The 13,863-nt window shown below is 50.1% G+C and overlaps 1 protein-coding gene across 1 annotated transcript; it reads left to right on the top strand.

Annotated features, from left to right (window-relative positions):
• Nucleotides 1–1,183: 1,183 nt before the first annotated feature.
• Nucleotides 1,184–12,405, top strand: C1R (complement C1r). The gene is given in 11 exon segments (NM_001133375.1): nt 1,184–1,259; nt 1,967–2,195; nt 3,398–3,590; nt 3,912–4,058; nt 4,157–4,353; nt 4,652–4,799; nt 4,907–5,028; nt 7,145–7,223; nt 7,586–7,741; nt 10,720–10,794; nt 11,525–12,405. Coding segments are annotated over 11 exon segments (2,118 nt in total). The 5' UTR covers nt 1,184–1,257; the 3' UTR covers nt 12,295–12,405.
• The last annotated feature ends 1,458 nt before the right edge of the window (nt 12,406–13,863 follow it).

Here is a 13,863-nt window from a genome sequence, read left to right as displayed (position 1 = left end):
ACAGGTAGCCCATAAATGGATGAATGGGGGTGGGGGCAGAAGGGGGGAGGTTGGAGGGATTCATCTAATAAGGGAAACAAGCAGAACAGCCTACAGAGGCTTAAGAACGCAGAGGCCTGCTCTGCAGCCCAAGCCCCTCTATGGGGTAAAGTGCCATCAGATATTTGGTGCCATGGAGAGTTGATGAAGAAAGCCTTCCAAAAACAATGAAATTGTTTTTTAATTTATTTTAACTTTTAGAGACAAGATCTCACTATGTTGCCCAGGCTGGTCTCGAACTCCTGGGCTCAAGAGATCTTCCCACCCTGGCCTCGCAAAGTGCTGGGATCACAGGCATAAGCCACCATATGTGGCCAAGAGCAAAATTTTTAAAGCAGGACATTATGGCCTGATGGACAGGAGAGACTAGGGTCCCTCCTCCCTCCCAGGGGCCTGGCTTCATCTCAGAAAAACCGAGTCCCTCTTGCTCCACACCCGCATCCTTAGCTTCAGCCCTGGCAGTTGTGTTGAGCAGATGCTAAGGAGATGGAGACATTTTACCCCTTCCACAGCTGCTCCAGAGCGTCTCAAACCCAGGGCTGATTTAGGGTTGCCCTGACATGGCCATCCCTATTCTATGTCCAAGTGTCATTCATGGCTAAAGCAGCCAGGGCCCCAGGGCAACCAAGCTCCACTCTCCTCTGCCTGCTTCCACGTGCCCTCCTCTGCCCCAGTGTTCCTATCATTACGTCCTGGGCATGGAAACCCGGGCCATTCTTGGACCAGGGCTGTGGGCTGAATGAGGGCAGGAAGATCCGGGTCAATGGGAAAGGACAGCCCAGAAAAGAGAATTCACCACAACCTGTGGTCTCCCACTGCTTTGGTAGGAACCTTGTAAACACAGCAGCAGCCCCCAGGAAAGTCTTGGAAGAAAGGAGAAGCTGATCAGATTTAGAGACTGAGGCATCTAGAGGGCCTCCAACCGAAGGCTCCCCTAGCCCTAAAAAGTCAGACTCCCATCTCCTTAGCCCTTTCCCTCACAAACCAGCAGGTGGCACCACCAACAGGGATTTCAAAACCAAAACTAAACTAAAGTGGAAACTCAGATCTTTTGTTTATGCAAATAGTTCATTCCCTCCAACATTCCTCCGGGAATGGTCCCCCCTCCACTCCACAGAAAACCCTCCCCTCCCTGCTGTGCATGACGCGGCCTCCCTCTGCACACAGTGCACGAAGACGCTGTCAGGAGAGCCCAGGATTCAACACGGGCCTTGAGAAATGTGAGTAAGGGTGATGGGCACCCAGGTGGGAGGGAGAAGCTGGGGGAGAAGCCGGGGCATGGGAGGCAATTCAGGGAGACAGGAACACCCTTCTCTCTTCACACACCTCATCAATCCCACTGTGCACACGCGTGGACACACACAACACACACCCCATCCCTCCTCCTAGGGATCAGAGGAGACCTTATACATAGAAGCTCGTGCCATGGTCCTTTCTTGCCTCTGGGCTCATGGCAGGGAGCAGCGAGAGGAGGGGACCCCTTGCCCAGGAGGGGACACTCTGTGCCTGTGTACCACACTCCACAGATGGTTTCTCCCAGATGCTCTTGCTGAACCTGTGGGAGCACTTTCAGAGATCCACGGGTGGAAACCCTCACCCTCCATTAACTGGTCCCAAGCCAGTCCTATTCCTGGAAGGGGAAGGGAGGGATGGCGGCGGGCAGGGGAAGAGGCTGGAAAGGGAGTGTGAGGGGAGTGTGGTGGCCTCTGGACTGGACGCTGCCCTGGGGAGTGACAACTATGCAGCAGCTGCACAGGCAATCCTCCCCACCCACCCACCCCTGCTGAGAACATGTCTGTGAGGTCCAGTGTGGGCAGAAAGGAGAATGCCCAGCGGTATAGCTGTCTCATCCCCTGCCACGGCCACTGCCCACCTGACAAGAGTACTGAACCCCTCCAGCTCCAGACACTCTCTTTTGTTTCGGCAGGTGGCTCTTGTACCTCTTGGTGCCGGCCATGTTCTGCAGGGCAGGAGGCTCCATTCCCATCCCTCAGAAGTTATTTGGGGAGGTGACTTCCCCTCTGTTCCCCAAGCCTTACCCCAACAACTTTGAAACAACCACTGTGATCACAGTCCCCACGGGATACAGGGTGAAGCTCGTCTTCCAGCAGTTTGACCTGGAGCCTTCTGAAGGCTGCTTCTATGATTATGTCAAGGTAGGGGCAGGATGGCCGGGCGGAGGGGAGACAAAACTGGGCCCTCTGGGATCTGGGATCTGTATGGCATGCACACCCCCAGACACAGCCCAGCCCCACAAGAGCTGATGGCCAACGGCCTCTCTGAGAGCCCGGGGATGCCCTGGATGGGTGCTCACTGGTGTAGAGGCCCTCGGTGAGCACTGAGGGGAGAAGCACAGAGAAGGAAAGGGACAGAACCCACTCAGGAAATTCACCATCCACTGAGTCAGGAAAACCTTCCCCATCAGCTGTCTAGCTGAGAGTCTTTGGGAAACCACCGTGCCTCAGCTTCCCTGTCTCCAAGGAAATGATTGACATGGCTGCCTGCTTCAACAGGAACACAGGGACGTGAGGAGGAGAAATGTGGGCTCTGGCAGCACAGGAATAGCCTTCAGCAAGGACAGTGTGCTCAGAACCCTCACCTCTGTGACAACCAAGGGTACCTTCCCAGGCCTGTCTTTCTCTATCCAGTAAAAATGAGATTCAGGGCTCAAGCAGAGCCTGCGAAAGTCCAACAACTACCATTCCCAGGAGATTCCTGGAGATTATGCGTGAATTACATGAAAATGGCACGTCTTCCCCGCTCAGAAGACTTGGCGAGTGTGCAGTGTTGGGGGAGGGTGTTTGGTGGCAGAGTCAAGGAGAGGTTGAGGAGGCTGTGAGGAGGAAGGAAGAGGGATGAGGCAATGCCTGCTGACGCTGAGACTGGTGGGCTCCAGGGCCCATGTTCCGCCGAGGGCATCAGGAGGCACTCAAGGTGTGAATGGTTTGATTAGGCTGAGGTGGAATCTGAAGACAAAAAATAAAGCGGAGCTGTCCGAGCTTTGGGAATGAGGGGCGGGTAAAGGCTGGGTACAGACAACCAGGACCCCAGGGGAACACGCCATAGGAGGTGGTGGGGATGGAGAGGACCTGAAACCTGCCAGCAGAGCAGAAAACAGGGAAGGGGTGAAGTACCCAGTCCAGGACAACACGCAAAGAGTGAGTCAGTGGGAGACTTGGGAAACAGTTGAAAGTCACATAGGGAAATTTGCAGCAGCTGAGCCCAGCAGGTAGTGACCAGCCGGAGCCATTGTGGTGCATGATTCACTCTGGGCGAGACAAGGAGGACCGTCACTGAGCGACCATGTGCACCACTCCACAACAGGTCTTCTTCCTACCCCCTGTCCTTCTTCCACCAGATCTCTGCTGATAAGAAAAGCCTGGGGAGGTTCTGTGGGCAACTGGGTTCTCCACTGGGCAACCCCCCGGGAAAGAAGGAATTTATGTCCCAAGGGAACAAGATGCTGCTGACCTTCCACACGGACTTCTCCAATGAGGAGAATGGGACCATCATGTTCTACAAGGGCTTCCTGGCCTACTACCAAGCTGTGGGTGAGTAGCTCCTCAGGGATCCCTTTTCTCTGACCTCAGCCATATTGAATGGGGGCCAAGAAAGGGAATCTTGAAGGCAAAGAAGCTGAAAGCCTGGCTTTCCTTGTTCCTCGCCTCAAGAGAGCTTTTCCTAACGAGGCCTGTCAACCTGGGCTCTGTCCCCATGGAGCAGTCCCCAGAGAGCACTGGAGAGGCCTGGAGGTCCAGGTGGCCTAAAGATGCCTTTGTCTTTAGGCCTCTGGTGAGTGACCTCCCTAAGATCAGAGCCACTACTCAGGTCTCCCAGCAGGAGCTTAACCCTCCTTCCTGAATGCCTTCCAGACCTTGATGAATGTGCTTCCCAGAGCAAATCAGGGGAGGAAGATCCCCAGCCCCAGTGCCAGCACCTGTGTCACAACTACGTTGGAGGCTACTTCTGTTCCTGCCGTCCAGGCTATGAGCTTCAGAAGGACAGGCATTCCTGCCAGGGTGAGCCAGAGTGGTGTAGCAGGGAGGCAGGGGTTGAGCCAGGGCTTCCTGGGCCAGCCAGAGTGCCCCCGTGATGCCCTGCGGCTCTGCTCTCACAGCTGAGTGCAGCAGCGAGCTGTACACGGAGGCATCGGGCTACATCTCCAGCCTGGAGTACCCTCGGTCCTACCCCCCTGATCTGCGCTGCAACTACAGCATCCGGGTGGAGCGGGGCCTCACGCTGCACCTCAAGTTCCTGGAGCCTTTTGAAATTGATGACCACCAGCAAGTACACTGCCCCTATGACCAGCTACAGGTACAGCCGTCCTACCCCTGAAAGACCCCTTCCTCCCCTTCTGTCTGCACTTGGCTCCTCTTGTCCCAACTTCCTCCTGGATCCCCTGGCCAGCTGGGGCAGGAATTGGCCAACATCACCCATGGGCTGGGTAAGTTCCCACACAACTGGAATTGGGTCATGGGGATCCCTTTTCACCTTCCCCTGAACACACACATAAGGCAGGATTTCATCACCACCACCACCACCCTACTACCGATTTGGCCCTGTGTAAAAAAGTCCAAGCTGAAAAAAAAAAAAAAACCTCCTCCCCTGCTAGATCTATGCCAACGGGAAGAACATTGGCGAGTTCTGTGGGAAGCAAAGGCCCCCCGACCTTGACACCAGCAGCAATGCTGTGGATCTGCTGTTCTTCACAGATGAGTCGGGGGACAGCCGGGGCTGGAACCTACGCTACACCACTGAGAGTAAGGCTCCCTGGAGGCCTCCCTCGACGGCCAGCAATGGGGAAAAGGTGGGAAGAAGGAAGGACAAGTGGCTCTGAAATAAATATGCCCTATGGTCTCCCCAATAGTCATCAAGTGCCCCCAGCCCAAGACCCTAGACGAGTTCACCATCATCCAGAACCTGCAGCCTCAGTACCAGTTCCGTGACTACTTCATTGCTACCTGCAAGCAAGGCTACCAGCTCATAGAGGTAAGAGCCCAGGGCTGAGGGGAGAGAGCTGGCCCAGCATCCTAGGGGGAATTCAGATGGTGGGTTCACAGAGGATTTAGTCTCACCCCAGCTGGAGTCATAGACGTTTCAGCTGGAAGAGTCCCCTGGTCCACCAGCTCTCAAGCTTGCTGCACACTTAGAGAGTTTAAAAATACTGGAAGATTGCTTGAGCCCATTCATTCAAGGACGCTGTGAATAGCCACTGCACTCCAGCCTGAGCAATATAGCAAGACTCTGTCTCTGGAAAATAAAAATAAGCAAATAAATAAATACTAAAGTTGAGGGCCCCCAAAAGAGACTCTGATTCCATTGATCTAGAGTAGAGCCTGAGCAACAAGACTATTTAAAGCTACCCAGGTGATTCTAATGCACAGCCAAGTTTAAGAACTATTGCCCTAGTCCAATAACTCAAGAGAGCTGAAGGAACTGAAAAGGCCGGGTGGAGATACAGTGACTCATCAATATCACATAGCGATTTTGTACGGCAGGGACTAGGACCCCAATCTCCTGCCTCCTGCTCCAGGGCTCTTTTACACATGTTGGTGGTCTCACCCTGGGCCCACCGTCCTGTCCTCAGCTCTGCAGATTCAGGAGGGAATATGGTTTTATCCATTGATCAATCTCACAAAAGCTGTTCTCTGTCTCTCTGGACAGAGACCCAAGACTGGACATCCCATCGTTGTTCAACAGATCCACAGGGAACACTTAATCAGAATCAAAGAAGAGACCTATGATATGTCCTTAAGTCATAGTTAATTCATTTAATGCACACTTTAAGTGTCTACTGTCAGGCACTGTCCTAGATGTGGGAGGTTCAGTAAAAAGAAACCCACATAGTCACACAGCCTTTGTGGAGCTCACATTTGAATGTTGCATCAAGTCGAGTTCACCTGATGCATTGTTCTTTACTCCAAGGTGCTTCCAGCTCCATCAGGAGGATTGGGTGGGTTTCCTGGGCCCAGAAGACTAGAGACTCACAACCTCTTTGCTCCTATTACAACCCTCCCTTGCCTGCACCACCCACTGCCCTTACTTTTGCATTTGTCATTTCATCATAGAATTTAAAGCAAGTCACACCGTTTCTCACATTACCTACATTTTACTCAGACGTTCTAGTTCTCATACACATTCTCTTACAACCTTTTCCAGGGCTAACTCTATGGAATGATTTTTGGTCTTTTTGTTTTGTTTTTGAGAGAGAGTCTTGCTCTGTCACCCAGGCAGTGGCATGGTCTCAGCTCACTGTAAACTCCACCTCCCAAGTTCAAGTGATTCTCCTGGATTCAAGCTATTCAAGTGCCTCAGCCACCCGAGTTGCTGGAATTACAGGCATGTGCCATGATGCCCAGCTAATTTTTGTATTTTTAGTAAAGACAGGGTTTCTCCATGTTGCCCAGGCTGGTCTCAAACTCCTGACCTCAAGTGATCCGCCCACCTCGGCCCCCCGAATTGCTGGGATTACAGGCATGAGCCTCCACACCTGGCCGATTTTTGGTCTTAGTAAAACTTATTCATTTGTCCAGTAACTTTTCATTTCAAAGACTGCCATTTCCTAGTCTTGTCCCTGCTCAACAGCAACAGCACTTCACATACATCAACGTCTCCAGCACCTTTCAAAGCAGCGAGGTGGCTCCAGTATTTTAGGGAAGGCCTCTGTCCTTAGGAAAACTGCAACCCAGGAGAGATAAAGTGATGCAGGCCTGGAGGCAGGGGACACCAGCAAGAGAAACATGGTTCTGCCCTGGAGCACAGGCTTTTGTTTTGATACAGAAAACACTCAAAACGTGGCTTGTGATTTTTTTAAATTACAAATTGTGGGATTCAATTGGACCTCAGTGGGAACAGGCCACAGTCTAGACAGAGGATGATAGGGTCTATCAATTAGCCCTGCTCTGACTTGCTGTAGTGTGGCTCAATGCTCCTGTCTGTAATGGGCTGGGGAGAAGGAAAAAGGAGCCACATCCATGGGGGAGCCACATCCATGGGGGAGCCAAGAGTTATCTTTGTATTGCTTCCCACTCCTGTGTGGAAAGGGCAGGAAGGGGACCTGCATTGCCTCTTGGCACTGATGGCACCTCTGTCATCTGCTCAACAGGGGAACCAGGTGTTGCACTCCTTCACAGCTGTCTGCCAGGATGATGGCACGTGGCATCGTGCCATGCCCAGATGCAAGAGTAAGTCACAATTCAGGGATATGACCCTGGGGACCTCCCACCTCCTGCCTTGAGGACCTGGGCCAAGAAAGAAAGAGGGGTCCAGACTAAGCCTCATTCTAAGAGACCCTCACCCTGACTTGTCCTTTGATGCCTATGGCCCATCTCAGGAATCAGTGAGCCCTCATCTCAGCGGGATGGATGGGCTCTACCCAGAATTGAATTTCATGCCACCCAACTCCTGTCCATTGCAAGGGCCCTCCCCACTGACTGTCTTTTCTAAGCTTCTCAGCCTGCTCTGCGGGTAGACAACTCACACTCCCCCCACTGAAGTTCCAGCACAGTCATTCTCAGCTCTCACCCTGCCCTGTGTTCTCTCCAAGTCAAGGACTGTGGGCAGCCCCGAAACCTGCCTAATGGTGCCTTCCGTTACACCACCACAATGGGAGTGAACACCTACAAGGCCCGTATCCAGTACTACTGCCATAAGCCATATTACAAGATGCAGACCAGAGCTGGCAGCAGGGAGTCTGAGCAAGGTAGGGACCAATGCAAATGGAAATTCCCTCCCTTCCATCCCCTTGGGGTATCCTCTGAGATTTCTCCCAGTAGAATCCCTAGGGAATGCATATTAAGGTACCTGCCAGGGCACTGACTTCAGGGGCCTAAACTATAGTGCTAACAGGAACCTAGTAGGTTTGAAGAAGGAGGCATCTGAGCTGATGCAAAAAAAAGATTCAAATTGCATAAACAGCTCACTGTCACCACATCATCCCCACTACCACCATTGTCTCCACCACACCCCCACTGCTACCATCACTGCCATCACCACCACTACCAGTAACAACACCAGCAACACTACCAATAGCATCAGTGCCAGCACAATCACCACCATCACTGCCATCACCACAATCAACACTGTTACCATTACCAACACTACCATCACCACTACCATTATCACTACCATTACCAACACCACTATCACCACCACCATTACTAACACCAACACCACCATCACCACCAACACCATCATCACCACCATCACCATTACCAACATCATCATCACCACCAACACTAACACCACTTCCATCATCACTATACTGTTACCAACAACACTACCATTATCACCACCACCATTACCAACACCACCATCACCACCACCGTTACTAACACCAACACCACCATCACCACCAACACCATCATCACCACCATCACCATTACCAACATCATCATCACCACCAACACTAACACCACCATCACCACCATCACCACTATCATCATTACCAACACCACTGTCAACACTACCATGATCACCACCACCATTACCAACACCACTCTCACCACCACCATTACCACCAACACCATTACCAACACCACTGTCACCACCACCACCATTACCAACACCAAAACCACCATCACCACCAACACCACCATCATCACCATCACCATTACCAACACCATCATCATTACCACCATTACCAACACCACTGTCACCACCACCATTACCACCAACACCATTACCAACACCACTGTCACCACTATCATTATCACCACCATGATTACCAACACCAACACTACCATCACCACCAACACCATTACCAACACCATCATCACCACCTCACTAAAACCTCCATCACAACCATCACCACTATCACCATTACCAACACCACCATCACCACTACCATTATCACCACCACCATTACTAACACCATTACCAACACCACTGTCACCACCACCACCATTACCAATACCAAAACCACCATCACCACCAACACCACCATCATCACCATCACCATTACCAACACCGTCATTACCACCATTACCAACACCACTGTCACCACCACCATTACCACCAACACCATTACCAACACCACTGTCACCACCACCATTACCACCAACACTATTACCAACACCACTATCACCACCACCATTACCACCAACACCATTACCAACACCACTATCACCACCACCATTACCACCAACACCATTACCAACACCACTATCACCACCATCACCATTACCAACACCATCATCCCCACCATGACCACTATCATCGTCATCATCACCACCAACAGTAACACCATCACCACCATCACCATTGCCAACACCAACACTACCATCACCTCCATCACCATTACCAACACCATTACCACCACCACCATCACTATCACCATTACAAACACCACCATCATCACTACCATTATCACCGTCACTATTACTAACACCATTACCAACACCACTGTCGCCACCATCATTACCAACACCAACACCACCATCACCACCACCATTACCACCATCACCATTACCAACACCATCATCACTACAACCAGTACCAACCCATCACAACAAATACCACCATCACCACTACCACCATTAACAATACCACCATTAACAACACCATCACCACCAACACCAACACCACAGTCTTCACCGCCATCATGACCACTACAGCTATCTCAGTGAAACTCCCCTCTCCATTCTCCCCCTCAACCTGGTTGTGATTTTTGCACTTAGTTTTACTAAACGACTCTCACTCATTAGTGGGTATTTTTCTAACTTTTTTAAACATTAGAAATCACATGCGTTATAGGTTTGAAACACAGAAAAAAGGGAAAAAATCTGGATTATAAATGGTATTCATTAAGAGCTGGGCTTTGGAGTCAGAAAACCTCTTGCACCTTGGTTCTGGCACTTCAAAGTTATGTGACCCTGTGCAAATTATTTAACCTCAGTTTCCTCATCCACAAAATGAGGATAATAACACACACCTGCAAGTGTCACTATAGTGCTTAAATGAGATCATGCAGATAAAGTGCTTAGCAACAAGCATGGCACATTTTCAGCAATCAGAAGATGTAGCTACAATTATCGTCTATGATTCCACGACCAAGGTGCAATCACTGATAAGATTTTGATATATTCCTTCTGATTTTTATGTCTACTTTCACAAGAAGGGATCACAGCAAACATATATTAATAGTTAAGCATTCTGGCCAGGCGTGGTGGCTCACGCCTGTAATCCCAGCACTTTGGGAGGCCGAGGCGGGTGGATCACGAGGTCAGGAGATCGAGACCATCCTGGTTAACACAGTGAAACCCCGTCTCTACTAAAAATACAAAAAATTAGCCGGGCATGGTCGCAGGCACTGTAGTCCCAGCTACTCGGGAGGCTGAGGCAAGAGACTGGCATGAACCTGGGAGGCGGAGCTTGCAGTGAGCCAAGATCGCGCCACTGCACTCCAGCCTGGACAACAGAGTGAAACTCCGTCCCAAAAAAAAAAAAAATAGTTAAGCATTCTGATTTTTTTACTTGGCATTAAAACAAAATATAGGTCTAGAGCCTCTGAACACTTGACCTTCTTTCCTTCTAGAGTTGAGCCTTTGACCTTTGGCCCTTGCCATGTTGGTTCCTCCCTGCCGCTCTCCCCATCAAGCACACTCAGTACTTGCTGGCCTCTGCAACCTAGTTTTCTTACCCATCACCCCCCAACTTGATTCTTGCCTCCTCTGCCCTCAGGGGTGTACACCTGCACAGCACAGGGCATTTGGAAGAATGAACAGAAGGGAGAGAAGATTCCTCGGTGCTTGCCAGGTGATTGGAAACCCTCTGGGGCCATCATCAGGGTCTTTAGCAGCCTGCAGGGCCTCAAAAGCAGTGTGGCCCAGAAAAAGGAGAGAGAGGAGAGAAGAGGGGAACATCCCAGGAGAAAGGGAGAGAGGGACAGAGTGCTGAATTCAGTCCCGAAATGCTGCCATTTTCACTAAGCAGATGGGAAATCAGGGAATAAAAACAATGGGAGACCCCCTAGGAAGAAATAAACAAGAACAAGGGGCAAGACGTGGTGTCTCACACCTGTAATCCCAGCACTTTGGGAGGCCAAGGCAAGCGGATCACCTGAGGTCAGGAGTTCGAGACCAGCCTGGCCAACATGGCGAAACCCAGCCTCTACTAAAAAGAGAAAAATTAGCCAAGCATGGTGGCACACGCCTGTAGTCCCAGCTACTTGAGTGGCTGAGACACAAGAATTGTTTGAACCCAGGAGGAGGAGGTTGCAGTGAGCTGAAATCGCGCCACTGCACTCCAGCCTAGGCAACACAGCAAGGAGTCTCAAAAAATAAAAATAATAATTAAAGAAAAAAAAAACAAGAACAAGAAGAAGAGCCTGTCAATAGGCCAATGACGGAGGTGTGGGGATGGGAGGAGAAAGAGAAAAGAGACAGAAGCCAAAAAGAGAGGGCAAACAGGGAGCTGGCTGGCTGCAGAAGGAAGAGGTGTGGGACCTGGAACTGACTTGCCCTTGTCTTCCCTATCTCTCCCTCAGTGTGTGGGAAGCCCGTGAACCCCGTGGAACAGAGGCAGCGCATCATCGGGGGGCAAAAAGCCAAGATGGGCAACTTCCCCTGGCAGGTGTTCACCAACATCCACGGGCGCGGGGGCGGGGCCCTGCTGGGCGACCGCTGGATCCTCACGGCTGCCCACACCCTGTATCCCAAGGAACACGAAGCACAAACCAATGCCTCTTTGGATGTGTTCCTGGGCCACACAAATGTGGAAGAGCTCATGAAGCTAGGAAATCACCCCATCCGCAGGGTCAGCGTCCACCCGGACTACCGTCAGGATGAGTCCCACAATTTTGAGGGGGACATCGCCCTGCTGGAGCTGGAAAATAGTGTCACCCTGGGTCCCAACCTCCTCCCCATCTGCCTCCCTGACAACGAGACCTTCTATGACCTGGGCTTGATGGGCTATGTCAGTGGCTTTGGGGTCATGGAGGAGAAGATTGCTCATGACCTCAGGTTTGTCCGTCTGCCCGTAGCTAATCCACAGGCCTGTGAGACCTGGCTCCGGGGAAAGAATAGGATGGATGTGTTCTCTCAAAACATGTTCTGTGCTGGACACCCATCTCTAAAGCAGGATGCCTGCCAGGGGGATAGTGGGGGCGTTTTTGCAGTAAGGGATCCAAACACTGATCGCTGGGTGGCCACGGGCATCGTGTCCTGGGGCATCGGGTGCAGCAGGGGCTATGGCTTCTACACCAAAGTGCTCAACTACGTGGACTGGATCAAGAAAGAGATGGAGGAGGAGGACTGAGCCCAGAATTCGCTAGGTTCAAATCCAGAGAGCGGTGTGGAAAAAAAAAAACAACTGACCAGTTGTTTTGATAACCACTAAGAGTCTCTATTAAAATTACTGATGCAGAAAGACCGTGTGTGAAATTCTCTTTCCTGTAGTCCCACTGATGTACTTTACCTGAACAACCCAAAGGGCCCCTTTCTTTCTTCTGAGGATTGCAGAGGATGTAGTTATCAATCTGTAGTTGTCACTTTCCTCTTCCACTTTGATACCATTGGGTCATTGAATATAACTTTTTCCAAATAAAGTTTTATGAGAAATGCCAGTGTGCAAAATGAGTCAAAAGTTGTATTTATTTTATATAAAAATATTTTGTAAGGAAGGTCATATTTAAAATATTTAGTTAGGAAGGCAACAAGAATAATTGAGTTTATGCACACATTTATAATTAGGTTATGGATAATAGTAAATATCTGTGTTTTGTTTTGATTGTACAATATAAAGAAAATGCTGATTTTCCCACATGCATAGTTGTAAATATAACAGCTTTTTTTAATTTTTCAAGACAGACTCTCACTCTGTCACTCACACTGGAGTGCAGTGGCGCAATCTTGGCTATCTGCAACCTCTGCCTCAGGGTTCAAGTGATTCTCGTGCCTCAGCCACCTGAGTAGCTGGAATTACAGGCATCTGTCACCACTGCCCGGCTAAATTTTTTGTATTTTCAGTAGAGACAGGGTTTTGCCATGTTGGCCAGGCTACTCTCGAACTCCTGACCTTAAGTGATCCGCCTGCCTTGGCCTCCAAAGTGCTGGGATTACAGGCAAGAGCCACTGCACCCAGCCTCTAACAGCTTTTTTAACAGCTCATTTTCGAATCTCTAAATATTCCTTAGGAGAGGAGTGCTATGAAATTTTTGTTTCAAAGTTGAATCACTAACAATATTGTTAAATCACTTGTATTCTTTAAGATCTCTAAAAATCAGAAAAGGACCCAGAACTTGGATTAAGCATTATAAGTATTTGTAATAGAACAGTATCATGATGTTATTGCACAATTGACTGTTCCAGACTTGTTTAAACAACTTTACATGACCCAGCACGCACAGGCCTGAACTTCAGAAGACCAGCAGAGTTAAAACATTCCCAAGTGATGAGTTGGTTTTTTTTAACTTTTTTTAAACTTTTTTTTTTTTTTTGAGACAGAGTTTCATTCTATCACCCAGGCTGGATGCAGTGGCACAATCTCAGCTCCCAGGTTCAAGAGATTCTCCTGCCTCAGCCTCCCGAGTAGCTGGGATTACAGGTGCCCGCCACTATGCCCAGCTAATTTTTGTACCTTTGGTAGAGATGGCGTTTCACTATGATGGCAAGGCTGGTCTCGAACTCCTGACTTCAAGTGATCCGCCCACCTCGGTCTCCCAAAGTGCTGGGATTACAGGCATGAGCCACCATGCCCAGCCCTCTTCTTATTTTAATAATCGGAGGAGTTCCCAGGAGAGTCAGATGACTCCTCTGACCTTCTAATTCCCACTCCCCCACCCCAAACTCATATGTGTCTTATTCTCAAAGTGCACTGGAATAGGAA

This window comes from Pongo abelii, chromosome 10 (assembly GCF_028885655.2).
Source record: "Pongo abelii isolate AG06213 chromosome 10, NHGRI_mPonAbe1-v2.0_pri, whole genome shotgun sequence".
NCBI classification, from domain to species: domain Eukaryota; kingdom Metazoa; phylum Chordata; class Mammalia; order Primates; family Hominidae; genus Pongo; species Pongo abelii.
Note: the sequence above shows the minus strand (reverse complement) of the source record. Positions and strands in the feature narration are given on the sequence as shown.